General features: G+C 44.4%; 1 protein-coding gene and 1 pseudogene across 3 annotated transcripts in view; one reads left to right on the plus strand and one right to left on the minus strand.

Annotated features, from left to right (window-relative positions):
• Positions 1-732: 732 nt before the first annotated feature.
• On the plus strand, positions 733-2,527 carry LOC122412326 (uncharacterized; annotated as a pseudogene).
• A 352-nt stretch (positions 2,528-2,879) lies between these two features.
• The window catches only part of ex (expanded), a 55,628-nt gene continuing 40,687 nt past the window's right edge, over positions 2,880-17,820 (minus strand). For 2 of the 3 annotated variants that reach the window (XM_043421341.1, XM_043421342.1), the window contains exons 4-12: positions 13,728-13,807; positions 10,015-10,094; positions 9,085-9,325; positions 8,669-8,944; positions 8,409-8,574; positions 7,980-8,294; positions 7,546-7,830; positions 5,452-7,394; positions 2,880-4,453 (exon numbers count right to left, since the gene is read on the minus strand). In XM_043421341.1, coding sequence (XP_043277276.1) covers positions 3,920-4,453; positions 5,452-7,394; positions 7,546-7,830; positions 7,980-8,294; positions 8,409-8,574; positions 8,669-8,944; positions 9,085-9,325; positions 10,015-10,094; positions 13,728-13,807 — 3,920 coding nt within the window. In that variant the 3' untranslated portion in view covers positions 2,880-3,919. The remainder of the gene's footprint in view (positions 4,454-5,451; positions 7,395-7,545; positions 7,831-7,979; positions 8,295-8,408; positions 8,575-8,668; positions 8,945-9,084; positions 9,326-10,014; positions 10,095-13,727; positions 13,808-17,820) is intronic. The other variant, XM_043421343.1, reaches the window with a different exon arrangement.

Consider the following 17,820-nt stretch of genomic DNA (forward strand, 5'->3'; position numbering starts at 1 on the left):
AAAAAATGTTTAAAACAATACAGTTTTTCGATTCCCCGGCTCTAGGATAATTGCTTTTGAAACTTTAGTGTCTCAGTTTCAAATAAAATGTCATATTTGAAAACAGCGATCGGAAATCGAGGCATAGGAAGTGAGCCCCTCGTGCAGCAATTACGCGAGGGTGAGCTGAGCGAAAAAAAATTTATTGAATTTTCACGAGTATGTACGAAAAAAAATGTTCCGTAGGGTGTTGAATTCTGCTTCTTAAAAATAGAAGCGCTGAGAGCGAACGCACGTCTATGATTGCTCAATAGATTCTCAATCGCGTGGGGTGCGACTTTATTTTTTATTTGTACGGTGAAAAAAATATGGACTTGCGCGATCAACTACGGCGGGACGATTTTCCGGCAGTCTTACTCGAATCGTCGGCGTGGAAAGTTGTTGCAATGTCAGTGAGTACGCGCCACGTACGACGCACAGTTCTTGAAAATATTTTACAAAAAATCTACCGTTGCCAAACTCTCGTTTGTTCTCGATGGGAAAAAAATCGACTTTGAGAGCGTTCGTAATCTGAATGATTTAAAATTATTTTTTTGACGGATCGCTCAGATACCGAAATCGCGATCGAAAGATAAATTTAGTGGGCACAAAAATTGATGTAAAACACTTGAAGATCAATCACAGCTTCTGAGACTCAGTTAGAAATCATTGAACCAATTTTTTGAACGTTTACATTTTTTTGCTTAAACTGTGATGTTCCTCAAGGATGATCTCGAACGGGCTAAAGATCTTTTCATGTGGAATAAACGCGTTTTTAACATAATCGGAGTATGGCCGCTGGAGAGGAGTTACGTGAAATTTCCATTCTGGATAGTTTATCTCTTAATTCACTTCAGCCTCAAAGTGGCCGATTTGTATTTCGCCATGGGAAACTTGGAACAAAATGTTTTGAACCTGTCCGAAAGCACGCTGACGATAATGTTCATGCTGAAAATGATCGTGATGAGATTTTCAAAAGTTTTGAAAAAACTCATGGCCGAAATTCTGGATGGAATTGACGAAGAAGTCTTCGACGATCCCGCGGAAAAGAAAATTTATTTGAGACACAATTCCATGGTCAAATCGTTCTTCATAATGCACTTGCATATTACATAAAACCACTTGAATTTCGCATCAAAGCCGGTAACCATTCAACGATTATTCGCACGTTCAAAAATTACTGTCAACTGCGCGTTGTTTGGATTATGCATTTTCCTACTTCGTGAGACCCTCGGAAAAAGTACTTTCGTTTTAATCGATTCGTAGTATTTTTATTTCCTCTTCCCCTTCCGATTTGGTTTTTTCTTCACTAATTTTCATCGAGTCTCGAAGAAACTTTCGTAAAGAAGGAATAAAATTTCTCAGCTTTGGGCAACGAGAGCATGCCTTTCCCTATTTCCTATCGAACGTATTTTTTCTTCGAAATAAACGATCCAAGGACGTTTTGGTGCGTCTGGTTGTACCAATCACCGATCGTACTTGGACAATCGTTCCACGCGATGTCGATTGGCTACCTTTTTTCGATGATATTACACGTGTGTGGAAAATTATCGGTTTTATCGTATCGCACAAAAGTGCTGGGGACAGAACTTCGTAAAAATCCTGAGAAATCGCAAATTCTCTTTCGTGGTATAATTGACACTCACTGCGGGATAATCAGGTGTGATATTCCCGAAGTTTATCAGACTGTCTTAACAAGCTTTATAAATTTTGTGATAAAATAGAACCACGAAGGAGATTGACAGTGTTTTCAATCTCCTCCTGTTGGAAGAACTTCTCGTATCTACCTTAATCGTCGGTTTATCAGTTTACACCGTTATTGTGGTACAAATTTGACACTTTGCCGGCAACATAATTATCTGAAATAGATTATAATTAGCTGTTTTTCAAGAGCGCAGATCTGAGTGTATCCGGCGAGTTTTTCACGTTTTTCGTCTACAGTATGACGATGCTATTTTTGCTAAACGGTTACTGCATCGCGGGTGAATACCTCATAATGGAAGTACGAAAAGATAAACTTCAAATAAGATTAAATGAGAAAAGGAATGATCGAAAAAATTGATTTCCTCTTTCCATTGCAAAATAACGTTTTTTTCCTATTTTTTTTTAACGAGCAAATGACATTTGCATCGGAGGCGTTTTTTGCTACAGAGTATAAACGTTTACGATGCATATTACCAATGCCAATGCGGTACGAGCTGACAAATACAGCGAAGAAACAAATAACGATGTGCATGATCAGAGCTCTGAAGGCGATGCAATTGACTGGCAGTGGTTTCTACATTTTTTGTTTGGCCAGCTTCACAGAAGTGAGTTTTCCATGATTTTAGTTTTAATAAACGATCCCGGGCTACTAGAATCACTTCGATTCTCATAGATTTTTATTGCAGGTACGATCATTTAAAGGATCCGTTAGATTTTAACGATGCTTGATTAATTAATTGAACGGAGGGGTTCGGACGATCATCGATTTCGCGATTTTTCGTTTCGTTTCTTCAAAAAATCACGTTGGAATATTTTCGTAAAATTCATTAGCTCAGTGTGACAGATTTCATGTACAGAAGTATCGTTATAATGAAAAAATTGTCAAAAGATTGCTGCGATTTCTCGTTTTGTTATTACTTTCAATTTCCCTCGCCACTGTTCGAAAAAGCTATTTCCGGGGTCGTTGTTTCAGCGTGAATTTATCATTCCGTCGTTCTTCAATGCTGAGCAAATCATTTACAATTATAAGGATTTCAAAGAAATGAATTTTTTTTCAAACTCACCTGCACGTAACCATAAACAGTTTTTCGCATCCAATAAATTTGCAGTTTTGGGTAAGTTTACGGTGCAGGGATAGAGAAATGAAAGACGAGAAATAACGAATGTAATAGTTACTATTTATCTAGCTGACAACGATAGCTGCTTCTTATTTATTTATTTTTTGTCATTTCTTATCGATTTTCGGGTATAAAAATACATATGTGATTAATTAGTGCCTAAGAGATTTTTTTGTCTATTGACGCGTTACGAATGAAACGATTGGGAGGGGGGCGGGGGGGGGGGGGTGGAGGGGGGTACCGGGTCGATTCATTTGATATTATTGGCGCATTTCGAGGGGGAGGGCGCGCAACAACGATATTTCGTCAAAATGTCTCGTTCTTCTTTCACACTCGCCATTATTTCGTTGCAATCATATAGTCGTACTTCAATAAACAAGAACAAAAAGAATCCACACATACACACGCGCGCACACTCATGCATTCGTACACATGCACATGCACACGGAAGATTGAGCAAAAAACGTGGTACGTCGAGAATAATGATTGCGACGGAATCGTCATGTACTCGTGAAATAAAATAAAATAGAAAACAAAGAAAGTTTAAAATTTGAAGAAAAAAATGATCGTTTGTCGTCGATCTGCAGTTAACCAAGAAAATTCGCACGCGTCACATTTCGTGAAGGTATGAAAGAGGAACATGAGTCGAAACAAATCGACGGATGAAATTCAACGAGCGAGAAACAAAAAATAAAATGAAATAATAATTTAAAAAAAACGTGATGAAAGGTCGCAGCTTTCCGCGAGCATTTCGTACGAAAATGTATTTGAAAACAATGATGACCGAAAGACTCGTGAACGTATACGAATTTCATCTCTTCTTCGATTTCTCTCGCCTCTTTATTCGTTTATTTATCTTTTCACTCTTCAAACACACACACACACACACGCACAGGCACACACTCGTGTGAATTTGATTAAAGCGAATTTACGGAAGTTCTTGATGGCACCCTGAGTTTGAAGAAGCACGGCCAGTCAGAAATGGAAAAAAAAAATACATTTTTGTCTTATATATAAAAGAAAAATGAATATATTTATATATATATATATTTTTCGATTCATTATTGTAATTTTTGAGTTCACGAGTGAGATGCTCGAGTCAGATCTTTTTTGGAGGGCGAGGAAAGTGTCATCGTCGTGGTCGAGGTTGTCGAAGTCCCGGTGCTCGTTGTACCTTTGAAAGCGCTCGATCTCGTTTCCGCAGGATGTCGATGTGTGCTGGTCGACGTCTTTCTCGGCGGTTTTGTTATTTGTGTGGTCGACAAACCACTCACCGGATATTTGTTCCTGTTCGATGACAAAGTGACCCCGTTGGCGCTCGTTCGCGTTGAACCTTTTTGGCTGGATCCTCCGCTCATCATACCTTCGCTCGGATGCTTCGGTAATACAAAAGCTTTCGTTTGCTTCAGAAGATAACGATCGTTGCACAATGCCGAGATCAATGGGAGATCGAGATTTCGACTTTTTTCGCGAAGAGTCCTAATGTCGAGCATCCCATCGTCCTTGGCATCCCCGTTGGGCTCGCTCGGCACGCTGCTTGGCCGAGGTGGCTTTTTTGGCTGGGATGGCGTAGACGACGAGGCTGATGGAAGAGGTTGACTCTTCTCGAGACTCTGGAGAAGGCAAAACACGTGTGAATTAATGAAGATCTTCGATGAACTATTTTTCTTCGACCCATTTTTTCGATTGGCTCTCGCGAAAACTACAGGGGATAGAAAATACTTCTCCGGGAACTTTTTCACGCGAAATTTTGCCCTCCACAAAATAGGTCCTTTTGACCTTTGCTTTATCTCCGACCGTTTCGGTATTAAGGTAACTCCTGTACTGCGTGCTAGTCAAATGAGTGCTAAATTTTCAAAACGCTTTTAGACCAAGTTCAACGTACCGATTAAACTTATTGTTAGTAGATGTGTATTCAAGCATATTTTATTAACGCGAAAAAATATTTAAAACGATAGTTTTGCAAAACTATCAACCGACAGATGCAAATTTCCATGATGACACATATTTTCACAGGTATTTTTCAAAGAATCATCTGTACTTTTCAACCGATTTTATTGCATCAAGTCTCATTTTCTTCCTTAACTGATCCTCTACGGATTCACCACGTAGATTTTCCTTTTAAACTCATTCCTTCAGAAATTATGAATGAAAAAGTTTTTTCACTTAATGAACAATTAGCTGCAACAGTGAAACGATAAAGTTAAAAAAACAACCATAAAACAACTACAAACGAACAAAATGAGACTTGTTGCAATAAAATCGATGAAAAAATGCAGATGGTTCTTTGAAAAGTACCAGTGAAAATGTGTCAGCGTGTAAATTTGCATTTATCAGTTGATAATTCTGCAAAACTAGCGTTTTTAATATTTTTACATCTTAATAAGATATACTGTAATACAAATCCACTACCAATACATTTAATCGGTAATTTAAACTTGGTCTGAAAGCGTTTTGAAAATTTGGCACTCATTTGACTAGCATGCAGTGCAGAAGTTACCTCAAGGACGTCGAAAGATCGAATATTCTCAAGTGAACGTTTAATCGGGAGTCCATCCCGGCATTTATTGCCGGGATGCGAACGGATGCAAAAAGATTCCAAGCATCTTACCTGAATTTCGTAAGGCGGTGGGGGCGGAGGCGGTGGAAGTCTGCGGTGTTTGGTTTGCGGTAGAGATTGGATGTTGCTGGTCGCCGTAGTTTCGAAGCACTTGAGTATGTTCTCATCGCTCCTGGTTCTCGTGAAGCCTTGAAGGGTGTAAGGATTAACGGGAACGGGTGGTTCCCTGCGGAGGCTGTGGCTGCCGACGGAGGAGGAGCAGGTGGCGCCGCTGTACAGAGAGCTGGTGCTCGCGGCGTAATGACTGCTGAGATTGCCGCCAATGACAGGATAATTGGTCGAGCTGGTGTCGCTGAGATTGAGATTGGAGGCGTACTTGGTGTTGTTGGATGAGAACGAGGAGCCTGGTAGATAGGGAGTGCTGCGGTATACGACGGAGGATTTGTTGTTGAAGGCGGGATACGGAGGTGGTGGATAGGCAGCCATGGCAGCGAGGAGGGAGCCCTGTTTGGCGTCCATGTATTCCTGTTTCGAGACAGCAGGATCTTTAAGGGGGAACATGACGAAGTCAACGTCCGAGTAAAGCTGTTGACGATATTGCTCGATTTGGGAACGCGCCACTTGGCTCGTGTAGACGGTAGCGAGGCTGGGAGTTGGCGGTGGTGGAGGGGGTTGCCTGGGATGAATCATCGGTGGGGGAGGTGGGGGCGGCGGAGGGGGCGGGGGCGCCAAATAGGGGAGAAGGACCGGTGGGCCCGTGCGGGAAGCGTGGACATCGAGATAGTTGTTGGGCCCGACTACGAGGGCGGCGACTGGAGCGTGGACGGGAGTAGGCTTCATTTTGTCACCTGGATAAGTCGGGGGTTGGATGCGAGGGGGTGGTTTCGGAGCGAGGGTCGGGGAGGCGTCGTTGCCCAGGTTCGGAAGACCGCTGGAGTTGATCGTTGAAGGGGGTGGGCACATCCGGCCCGTTGCCATTTGATTTTTGATGGAGCCGTTGCTCCTGGCGAAGTTAGCGTCGTCACCGACCGATGGGTACAATTTGGAGATGGCTTCTTGTCTGGCTGGTGGAATTTCTGGGTACGGGGGCGGCGGAGGTGGCTCGCGAGGCGTCACTGCGTCGTTCCGGGGCGGCGTTGGTGGAGGAATTTGGATTCTTTCCCTGGGACTCGGGTAAGGAGGCGGTGGCGGTGGTGGTTCGTTCCGTCTCGGTGGCAGAGGCACGAAATCAGCGCGTGCGGCGTTGTACGGCGGAGGTGGCAACGGCTCTCGTTCCATGGATCCGACGTTGGCCCTCGAGGAGTGGATCGTCGCGTACTTCAGGTTCGACGGATACGGCGGCGGCGGCGGCAGCTGCCTCTCGTTGCTGTCGGTTCGCGGTGGCGGAAGCGGCGGCGGCATCGTCACGTAATCACAGTCCGAATCCATCGAGGTACTGACCGTTTTTCTTGGCGGATAACGACCAACGATCAGATCGGACAATTCGTCGGCTGAGAGCAACGGACCGACGTCCGACGGGTCACTACCGTCGCCGCGGAAACTCCCCGCGCTCAATATACTGTTGCTCCGGGAACGCGGGTCGTCCAGATGCTGGTCCAAGGCACCTTTGTTCAAAGATATCACCGGGTTACCGACCACGTTCTCATCCGCGTCGTCCTCATCCTCGTCACCCTTACAAATACTGTATATCGGCTCCTCCTGGTCCTCGGTACTCGCGTCTATGGTATAAACGTCACTCGTCTCCGACCTTATGTCACTGTGGATCGTGTAAAATCCAGAAGTAACCGACGCCTCGTCCGTCGTCGACTGCACCGAACTCATTGCGCAAACATCACTCGCTGCTGACGAACCGTTCATCTGACCGTTCGGCGAATACAATTCGGTTATTCGCTCGTCCTGTATTCCGCTACTGCGGAGAGTGTAAATTCCACTTGTTTCACTCGCTATGTCGGTCACGGTGAATGTATCGTCGATATTCATTGGAACAGCGGTGTCTGGGGGATCGAAACAAACGACAAATCGTCAATCATCGAAGGCTCAATTCTTCCATTGCTCACTCGCACGCTCAAGTCGATTTTATTTTCATTCTTTATAGCTAACAATAGCCAATTTAATACGGCCGAAGATACGAGAACAAAGACGAACCTGCGTAAGCCGTGACTTTTTTGCACCTGTCATAAATCGCACCTGGGAAGCTCGCGACTTCGGAAGAGACGGCCGAATTCTGCGCCGTGTGGGAGTAGCCGAGCTCGAGGCTCGACGTCGCCGAGGCTCGTCTGGCCCGCTGAGAGGACGGATTCGTAATTTGATTGGCCACCACTACGGTACTGCAACTGCTGCTGCATTGCGAGCCATCCGTAGGTATGGCGAGATTTGCGTTGTGTCTTGGGCTCGTGATCGCTGCCGGTGTCGATTCAGCACCATCGACTTCTGGAAGCAATCGATCCGTCGGTCATTTTGAGGCACGGGTGCAAAGGAGGAAACGACGGGAGATCCATTGGTGGGAAAGCGGTGGCTCTGTTCGACGCAGGATTCGATGCCCACCAACGAGCAGTCACAAAAATGATTAGCGAGCTTACCGTCGACCGTGGACACCGGTGATCCTGGCCTCGAAATGGCATCGCCGTCCATAGATCCATTGGGGTCAGTATCGTCCGTTTGCAAACTCGAAATATGACCGTTGGCCTCGGTAAGACGAGGCAAACACTCGGTCGATGCCGGCGCAGTGTCCGGCTCGTCTTCGCTGTGCACACGATCGCTCACGATTCCCGAAGTCGTGTTCGACGATGTGCTCGATATAACGGATATCCTCTGATCTCCGCGTCCGCCGCGAGCTGCCATGCTGAGCTTGCAACGAGCTGGATACATGTAACAGTCCCTCAGCACTTTTCGTTCTAAAAATATGACAAAGAGACGCGAGAGGACGATTAAACTTGTGATTCCAAGGCGATGCGAAGAGGCGCGAAGAGGAGAGGAGAAAATCATTGGGAATCGAGGCGATATCGTACCTTCCTCTTCGCGGCGTTTCGCCTCGGTAACTCTCGGTGCTATAGCCATGCTGAATTGATGGGTGTCACGACACAATCCGAGGAGCAGTTTGCTCTTGTCGTCGCATCCGCTGTACAGGGTGAGTTTGTCCGGCTGATCGACCGCACGAATCTCAAATTTCTTTCGCTGCTCTCGGCGGTGGGACAAAAATAAATAATCATTAAAAACTACCGTTGCCATTCGAGCGATCCGGCATCGAACTGTTGGCGATGAGACTTACGTCGAAACAGAGCTTGCCAATGTTGTTCCAGGCAAATATACGCGGGGTCGCCTCCTCGGTGTAAACCCGGACGCCACGTGCGCAGATGGCAAGGAGAATGCGTCCAGGGCCAGCTTCGCTCTTGTTACGCCGTAGCCTGTATAAGTGAGCGTTGAGCGGGGCTTCGAGGAGGACCGCATCCTGGATATACTGAAATTCCGCCTCTTCGCGTGTGAGTCCATGATTCTCTCGGTGCTGAGACGCGAGAATACTGAGGACGTCGGACTCGAGGCACATCTGTTTTTGGGCAGTTCATTTCACAATGAGAAAAACGATCGAGCCACGAAATTTATTTCTTCCCAAACATGTTTCAATACAATTTAAAAATGAATCTCGAGTCTCGAGATTTATTTCACCCTTTTACAAATTAATCTTACGTGTGGAGGAAGGTAATCGCTGGGCTTGCAGTAGCCGACGGATCCGGCGTGGGGTCTGTGACGCTCCTCGGCGTAGTCGCCGAGGTCAGCCTGAAGGGCGAGCCCAGCGAGGGCGAGTAGCGGCGCAACGATCGAGCTCGTGTGGAGCGGATGATGGGGATGAAGGCTCTCGACTCCGCCGCCGTGTCGGACGACATTGTCCCGTAGTTGCAGGTAATAGTGATGGCGGGTGGTCTCATCGCTGAGGAAAAGCACATTTTCAATATTTTTCTTCCATTTTCTCCCAACGCCCGCGACATCCTCCCAGTCCTTATTTTGTGAAGGAGCGAGCGAGTGTCGTTGCCTCAATTCAAATGTATTCAACAAAATTATGAATCATTGAGTTTCGACGAAAAACAGTGACCAAGAAACACGAATAAATGAGCAGTATAAAAACGACGTTTTAATCTCGCACCCCGCACACGAACCGTTTATCTTTCATCGTCGCTACGAACCAACATGCTCGATGTGACGAAAGAAGCATTCGCGGGAGTCGAATAAAGGGAAGCGTGGATCACGAGAAACGACCTTCTCGGAGACGTATATTATTGCCGCAATAAAAAATCAAAACATATTGCGAAATGAATAGAGAGCTCGGAGAAGAATGGGAAAAAAATTGTAACGCAGCATTGTTCGCTCTCGTATCGAGAGTGTTTTTTTTTGCTTCTCCTAGACGTGTCATTTGAGCTGTGACGTAAGAAGTGAGAACCGCACATGCGAACTAGTCCCACCGTTACAAGGATAGCGCCGATCTCGGATCTGCGAGGCCGATCTATGCAAAACAAACGGCACAGAAGCAAAGCGTTCGTGTGCATGGCTCTCGTAGCATGTGTTTTTCTTTCGTGTTCAATACCTTTTTTTTCCTCGTATCGTACAATTGAATGAAATTACCTTAAAAGTAATGGAGTATCGACGTAGTAACGGACGCGAAAGTAAAGCACGAAAGCTGGTCGTCCGCTGCTATCCAAACCCTGAAATCACACGAAACAACACGAACAATTGAAACAACAGTAAATCCATTTCTTACGAATTATTACTCGATCCGAATGTGACGTTTCGAGGCAGGAATTTCAGTCATTATACAAGCCACCCTGCGGCTTTCCGCACGTCTTTTTATGAGTTCTGTTATCGCTCCGTCAATCTTGAGCTTGTCCACTTAGACCTCGAATTACAAGGATTATGGTACTGCTCTGCCGATTTAGACCGAAAAATCCGCCATCAAATACGAGGTACGAGGCACGTGGGCGATCGAGGATTCAGGGTATCTGAATCTGAGACGCCCTCGCATCGCAGCCTACGCGGTCCGCGAATGTCGTGTTTCTGCTGTAAAACTAAACTCCAACTTTGCAGTAAACGCACTTTCGTAAGGAACTTGAAAAATTTTAAGGAATTGTTATTTTTTGGTTTTCCTGGAATGTTTTTTTTTCTTCCACGAATTCTCGATCCTAATGATTCTGAAGGAAACAGTTGTTCACGATTTTCCGGTTCCGTTGAATCTCGAATGCGGATAAAAAGTTAAAAGGGAGCGGGATGCTGAATCGTGCGTGCGCATGTGAAAGTCTGCGTACATGCGAGAAATGATATACTAGCTCGCGATCTAAGGAACGCTTGATCAAGCTTGCCATGTCGGGTTATCTGAATTCGAGATCAATGGTCGAAGCCTTAAGGTTTCATTAGCACGAAACTGACGGGGCAGCGGAGGGACAGGGAGAGAATGCGCGAGCAAAGGTTTCGTCTGAATACCTGGAGAAGATGCCAGACATTTTTAGCGAAGATTTTGAATGAAAAACCTCATCGATTTCTAATCACGTCTCGATCGATTAACGTGCGAAATTTATGCTCGAGGTAATAATTCGAAAATGATTTAAGGAACAATGTCGCTGGGTCAGCAAAGTGAAAAAAAAAATGACGAAACACATGAAATGAAACGATTTGCCCCGAGCGATTGCGCGGCGTTCACGAATCACTAAATTCTTTCTCGTTCACTAAAAATAAAACGAAATAAACGATCGAGTGGAATAAAAAGAAAAAATTTTTAAAAAATACTACACGAAACGAGATTTCTCGCGGTTTGCAAATGATTAAATTCATTTCTCGTTGAAGCGACGATGAAAAATTGAGAGAATGCGTGAGCACGGTATAATTTTGGAGTTTGAGGAGTCGAAGACCTAAAAGGGTTGGTCCGCGGAGCCAGAGAGCAGAGGAATAACAAATTCCTCGCTCACCGAATACGGTAGCCACAGAAATTTGATTCGCCCAAAGAAGGGCCCCGAAGCAAGCGGGCTTCAAACACACACGTTTTCACATGTTCTCTCTCACGCACGCATATCCATATACTAATGCGTATAAAATCAGCTCGACTTTCTCGGACAAACGCGAACGCGTCCGTTGAGCGTCTAGACCTAGACCCTGAGGGGGTCAAATCTTAGCAAATTACCGGTACCCCGCCGTCGGCCACACCACGAGAGACGGCCTCATATTTTACGAATCATAAATATTAATCCTCCACGCTTCGGAGCAACAGCATCAACAAGAGCTCGCCAACGGGAGAGAGAGAGAGAGAGAGAGGGAGGATGGAAGTACAGTCTTTTCGAAGAATAAAATATCAAAAAAGGAGCCACGAGTGAAACATTTTTGTTCCTTTGGAAGGAGACTAACAAAAGAAAGCCCGGGACAGGAGAGTTTTTTAGTTCACGGAGCTAATGAAATTGAAAAAAATCTTTCCGCTTCGCCAGTAATTTAATCTCGAATTAGATTTTTTTAAAATGAATATTGAGCTAGCACAGATGTTACGGAGGTTCAATAAAATGTTAAATTCAGAATAAAAGATTCGCCGGAACGTCCATTAAATTTTGATGACCGAGGAAATGGGCTGAGAGCGAATCGGAGGAGGGTGTGAAAGGAGCGGAATTTTCTAACGCACCATCGCGTTCGATATCTCCGCAGAATGTCGATGGAGCGGCGTCACAGTTGTGACGATTATGCCACTGTTTGTAGTCCAGCATGAAAGTGGCATCACGATGAATTCTATACGACGAGTTGTACGATAAAATCGGCTATTTTCTGGGTCCGTTGAAGATTGAAGGACATTGAAGGAAGTCCGGGAGCTGGAGATGGCTAATAAAATAATAATAAATATTGAACCGCAAATGTTTGTGAAATAAGAAATACGAAAATTGGCGAGTGCTCGGAGGACGCGGATCATTAATTGACACCCGATACCGATCTGCGCGTTCCTCCAGAAGGAGACGAAAGTACGAGGAAACGTTGAAAGTCGTTTGGAGATAAAAGAAAAAGTCAATTTTTCATAAAGGGGGAGAGGAAAGAGATAAAAAGGGAGTGCGCGCGGGGACGATAAACGGAGAAAAAACGCGATCCATCTAATATTCAATAGCAGCGCATGAAGATACCTCGTGGACCGTGCGTGCACGCGAGAGAGGATGAGATGTAACAAAGAGATACGAACGTAGTCCGGTAGCCGGTTTTACCGGGTGGAGTATTTATTGGTTATTGGCGGGCCATCATTAGCGTCCGGAGCCAAATGGAAGGACGAGGCGGCAAAGAGAGAGACGCAAGTATAAAAACTGTGCGTGTGTATCTGTAAGGAAACGAGTGAGCGAACGAGAGAGAGAGAGAGAGAGAGCAAGAGAGGAGTCGATGGCAGAGGGCTGTTTCGAAAGCAATGAGAAGAGAACCAAAAGTGTATTGCAGAGTGGGATAAGAAATGAAAGAAAAGAGAGCAAGAGAAAGATGTAAAGAGGAAGAAGAGAGTCGATGCAGAGCAGAGATTCGGAGATATCGCTAAGACGAAATGGAGAAAGAAGCAGCGAGAGAGAGAGAGAGAGAGAGGGAGAAAGGAGAAGGAGACGAACCGTAACGCTTTATAGTATTACTCCAAGAGTTGTTTCAACTGTTCGAGGCTGCAATGGCTACACAACTCGAGAGAACTTTTGGTCCAGGGGCCCGCTACTCGTCTTGACGGAGAACAACTTTGGGAGCCTGCAGCAGGAGCGTTATATCTATACACGCTTATGTACATAAACATATATAACTTTGGTATTTCTTGTGTTTGTATGTACACGTATATATGGTATTGGTACATAAGCAACTCGCAGCATCACACTCATCCCCGCAGTGAAAATGCTAATTCTCTTCCACCGGACGAAAAAGCCACACCCTCGGTATCCTGGGAGCTCCGCGTGGATTTGTATATATTTATATACAATCTTTCCTCCGCTTCGTGGCAATGCTCGGCGGTGTCATTTTTTTTTTTTTCTTTTATTTTATTTTTTTTTAATTCCTTGTCGCATTTTATTTTTATAATCCCTTTTTCGTTTCTCGTATATATAAAAATGTCAAGGGAAATACAAGAGTGCCCTTTGCCGTTTTATTATCCGCGACGAGGATCTACCGAAAGTTTGCCACCGTTTGCCACGTGTTTTATTTAATCGAGGAGAGAAATAAAATGAAGAAGTATGGCGAAAAAAGGTTTTATGGATTTTCAATGCTGTGGGAATTGCCAATCGTCGCCACCGAAACCAATGACGATTTTCAACACACTCGTGCTAATTTTTACAGTTTTTTTTTGTCGATCTTATACTCACGTAAGTATGAGAACTGCGCCAATTTTTAGGAGCGTATTTGCTCAGCTTACTCTCCGGATCCACGAACAGATACTCGCCGTCTGAAAGAAAAAGTATGGATTGAACGGTCTGTACCAACACGTGGAAAATTGAGAAAAAAATGAGCAAGAGAACGGAATAGTTCATAAATTTTTAGTGATCCCAAGCAACGATTAATTCTGTTGAATCGATGGTACAAAATTCTATGAAAGCGCATTAATCGAATTTCGAGGAAGAACATTTTCGCGACGACTTCACAAGCCCAGATTTAGTTATGTTCGAAAAAGTCGTGCTCGCGCTCGTATCTTCTTTGGCCTTGTAAGTCCCTTCGCGGGGCGATGCATGGATCCAGGAGAAGGATTATAGACGTAGCCCAATATGGTCTCGTACGGGACGTGAGGAAAACGAAGGAAGGAAAGGGGCGCGCACATTTTGTCTCGACTTCATTCTGTGCCTTTCGTCCCGTCTCGTGAGATTTCAACGTTTTTTTTTTCGTCGTTTTCATTTGTTTTTTCATGCTCATCCACGATGATTTTTGTCCTCTGCTATACAGCCCCCCACCCTCCTCTTTTCTCTACACCCCCAAACAAACTCAAACAATGAAAGAGTCTCGGACTCTTCTCTCTCGCAGGAGAGAAAGAGAGACTGGAAGGAATGGGGAATATTTCTCGACTTCTCTCGCGATGTGCTCTTGAATGGGACAACTACAGAGACTCGCTCGTGCGAATGTTCTCGAACCCGTCCTGCCCACACGAGAATTCAGAGCTCGCTCCAATCCATATATGCGGATATAAGTGTCTGCGTATTCCTGTTCGTGTGTAGCGTTGAGATTCTTTGGTTACACGACAGGAGATCGTCCGAATGAATTGGCAAGAAGTTCTCAAAAGTCGAAACTGGGTCCAGTGTTACGCGATATATACGAGCGATTCGACTGAATCGATCTGAACGACCAATTCAAAAGATCGTTCGTCGATTCAAGTTTTATCGTGCCCCGAGCTTGGGGCTGTGGACGCGGGCACTCTCGGTCGAACGAGACTGAAGGCTCGAATGCATTTTTTTCGAGTGACTAGAAATTCGTCAAGGAGGGCCACACAAATTGGTTAATTGCGACTGTTTTTTTGTTATTTACGATGCGAATGAACTTGGCTTTGGCTGCTGTTTGAATCGCACAGGCTCGAACGAAAGGCTTCGGCGCAACGGAAAAATGAAGTTGTTTTTATTACAGGAAACCGTGCGCTTGCAATCATGTTGGTAATTCGAGTAGCTCGAAATTTGTGAGGATTTATCAATAATCGTTGGACTTTGTCGAATGGGAAAAAATCAGCTTGCACATTACAAGCCGTAAAAAACGGTACTCGGGCCAGTTTTATTGATCCGCTCTCCAGGCTTCTTTTGCTCTCGCGCGAGAACGATAAAAGAGAAGCTCTCTGTCGCTCTATACGCGTACAGCGATGATATTCAGTGTGTTGCATCAGCTCTGAGGACGAATTCAGAGCAGAACTTCAGGTGAGGATTTTTTTTAGTCATTTTCGAAAGAAGCCAGGAATTTTTATTGCTGGGAAACCTCAAATTGGCGTCTCATCGAACGATCGATCTGCAGGGATTGAGAATCCAAAAAATTTTGCAGTTTTCATTAAGCGAGGTGTAACAAGGATCTTTAAAAATGGTGATCACTCCATAAATCGTCATCGACTAAATGAAACTCAAATACACGAAATCAAAATAACGACGACCACATTCGTGCGTGCTTATGCTCAACAATGACAGCAAAAATTGTTCGACGAAGACAACGAATTCGTTTTGTATACTTGAGGCATATATTATTTTTCAAGAATTTTCAAAGTATTTACCCATCGATTACAAAGAGCATGGTATTTTTTGAATTTTTCCATTTTTCGTCTCTTCAATTCCAAACACCTTTATGTGGATAGCAAAAAGTGATGCATGTCAGGACTACATTTCTTTTTGTTTCCTCGTGTTATTCATCGTGTCAGACTCGCGCTTACCGATAAGTGAAAATGTGTTGTAAATCACAAATTTTCACTGTCAGCATCGCAAATTCTCCGATAAATACACGAATATGCATCGAATACGTGTGACATTTTACCATACATATAATTTTTTTTCAGGTTTGCCAGAGCATACTTAAGGAGGGTGGATCACGAAATGAAAATAATCAGAATTTGATAAAACTTGGCGACAACATTCTTTGGCATCAAGTATACAAATACAATATTTTTCAAATTTTTTAACCACATGGCTGTCGGATAATTGAGCGTTAAGTTCTTACGTTAAGTTCAATTACTCGAGAGCCATACGTGATAGAAAAATCTAAAAAAAATGATATTGTCTTATGTATTTTTAATGAAGAATACATTTACCAAATTTTATGAAATTATTATCATTTTAAAATTCTTCATATTTTTAACATGGTTTAGCATGGCAACATATTGTATCGTCGCGATCACAAACATTTCGAGTGACTGCAAACATTTTTTACTGTCCTTATAGAGAAAAATACTATTGAGTCCTTTGAATAAAAAGTATGGGTACTGGTCTTTTTACAACGGTGGATAGAACAATTTTTATTACTGCTCTTCGAATTAGTGCTGCAATCCAGCACGTATATAAACTGTCCCCAAGATACTATATTCCTAGAAAAATGACGTAAGTAAGAATTTTCATAATTTTCGTTTGACAGTTCGTTTTATTTCACATGGAATACTTCATATAAATAAACACAGATAGAAGTATGGATTTAAATATATGCATATAATGTGCACAAGCGCTATATAAGATGGTAAAGTAACTCGCGGGCGCGAGCGAGCGAGTGAGCGAGCGAGCGAGCGAATCCCGGGCACCTGTGTTACCCGAGGTATAACCCGGCCATTACCGGGGAATGTTGCCCGAGGGCTAACCCCGGTCTGTATATAGTGAGCGTTGCGGAGATCTTCTCCGAGCGCGGCACCACCGGGACCACCTTTCTTTCTCTCCTCTCTTTTGCCCTCTCCCTCTTTTTTTTCTCTCTTTCTCCTTCTTTTTTTTTCTCTCTCTCTCTCTCCCTTATATTCGATGCCAATAAGCACACATATGCGAAAGAGCGTCTGAGCTTAGCAGATTTTTTGGCGAGAGGCAAAATTCGAGAGAAAGAAGATCGGAGGGGGGGGGGGGGGGGAGAGAATACATCGAGGAAAGAGGACAGTCCCGAAGGTATGAAGAGAGGCCCAGACCGGGGGATTCTGACATGGTCTTGTCTATCCCTTGGGAAGGATAGTTTCGCCACGCCCCGTCGAAGGCTGCGCGATCGAATGATTATATTTTCATGTTATTTCGTGTTTCATTTTATTTGATTTTTCGCTATTATATTTTTCATATGCTATTTCTTTTATCTCCGCATCGCACGAGGGTTATTATTTTATAATAATCTTTTCGTGGAACGTTAAAATATCGTGAATATAATGAATGTGGAATGAAGCTGAGGGCTCGCGAGGCTGACTTTGAGAATTCAGGGGGCTCAGGGGGGAGGGCAAAAGGCTATTGCGCAAGGTCCGAAAGGTGAGATTGGAGAGAGGAAGAAAAAGAGAGAGAGAGAGTGAGAGAGAGGGGGGGGGGGCGGGGGCTGGTTACGAAGATGAAAACGACGGCGCAGGAACGAGCAAGGAAGGAATGATGCGCATAAAAAATAACGAAATATTCGTCGAGGGGGGAAAGATACTGGAATGGAAACTTCGTTTTGCTCCTCCCGCTCTTCCTCTCCCGTCTTTCCTAATGTTCTTCGTAATTTTCTCAAATCTCCATCTCTCATTCCCTCGCGCGCTCAACAACCAAGTTTCTTTCAGTTAGCACAGCTTTCGTACGGCAACAGAGAGCCCGGAGGGATGGCGCTCTTGGCTCAAAACTTTTAGAGGCCTCTGCGTTTTTTTCGAAAGGTTCACGGGAGCGTGCGCACGCGGGAGAAACGAATGGACGAACGATCGAATAAGCAACGGACAGCCACGCGGTCGAACAGACGCGCGTGGAACACACCTGCCTCTTTGGGGCTCCTTTGAGTATGGAACTCTAGATATATGGAACG

The sequence above is a fragment of the Venturia canescens genome, chromosome 6 (genome assembly GCF_019457755.1).
Source record: "Venturia canescens isolate UGA chromosome 6, ASM1945775v1, whole genome shotgun sequence".
Taxonomy (NCBI): Eukaryota; Metazoa; Arthropoda; class Insecta; order Hymenoptera; family Ichneumonidae; genus Venturia; species Venturia canescens.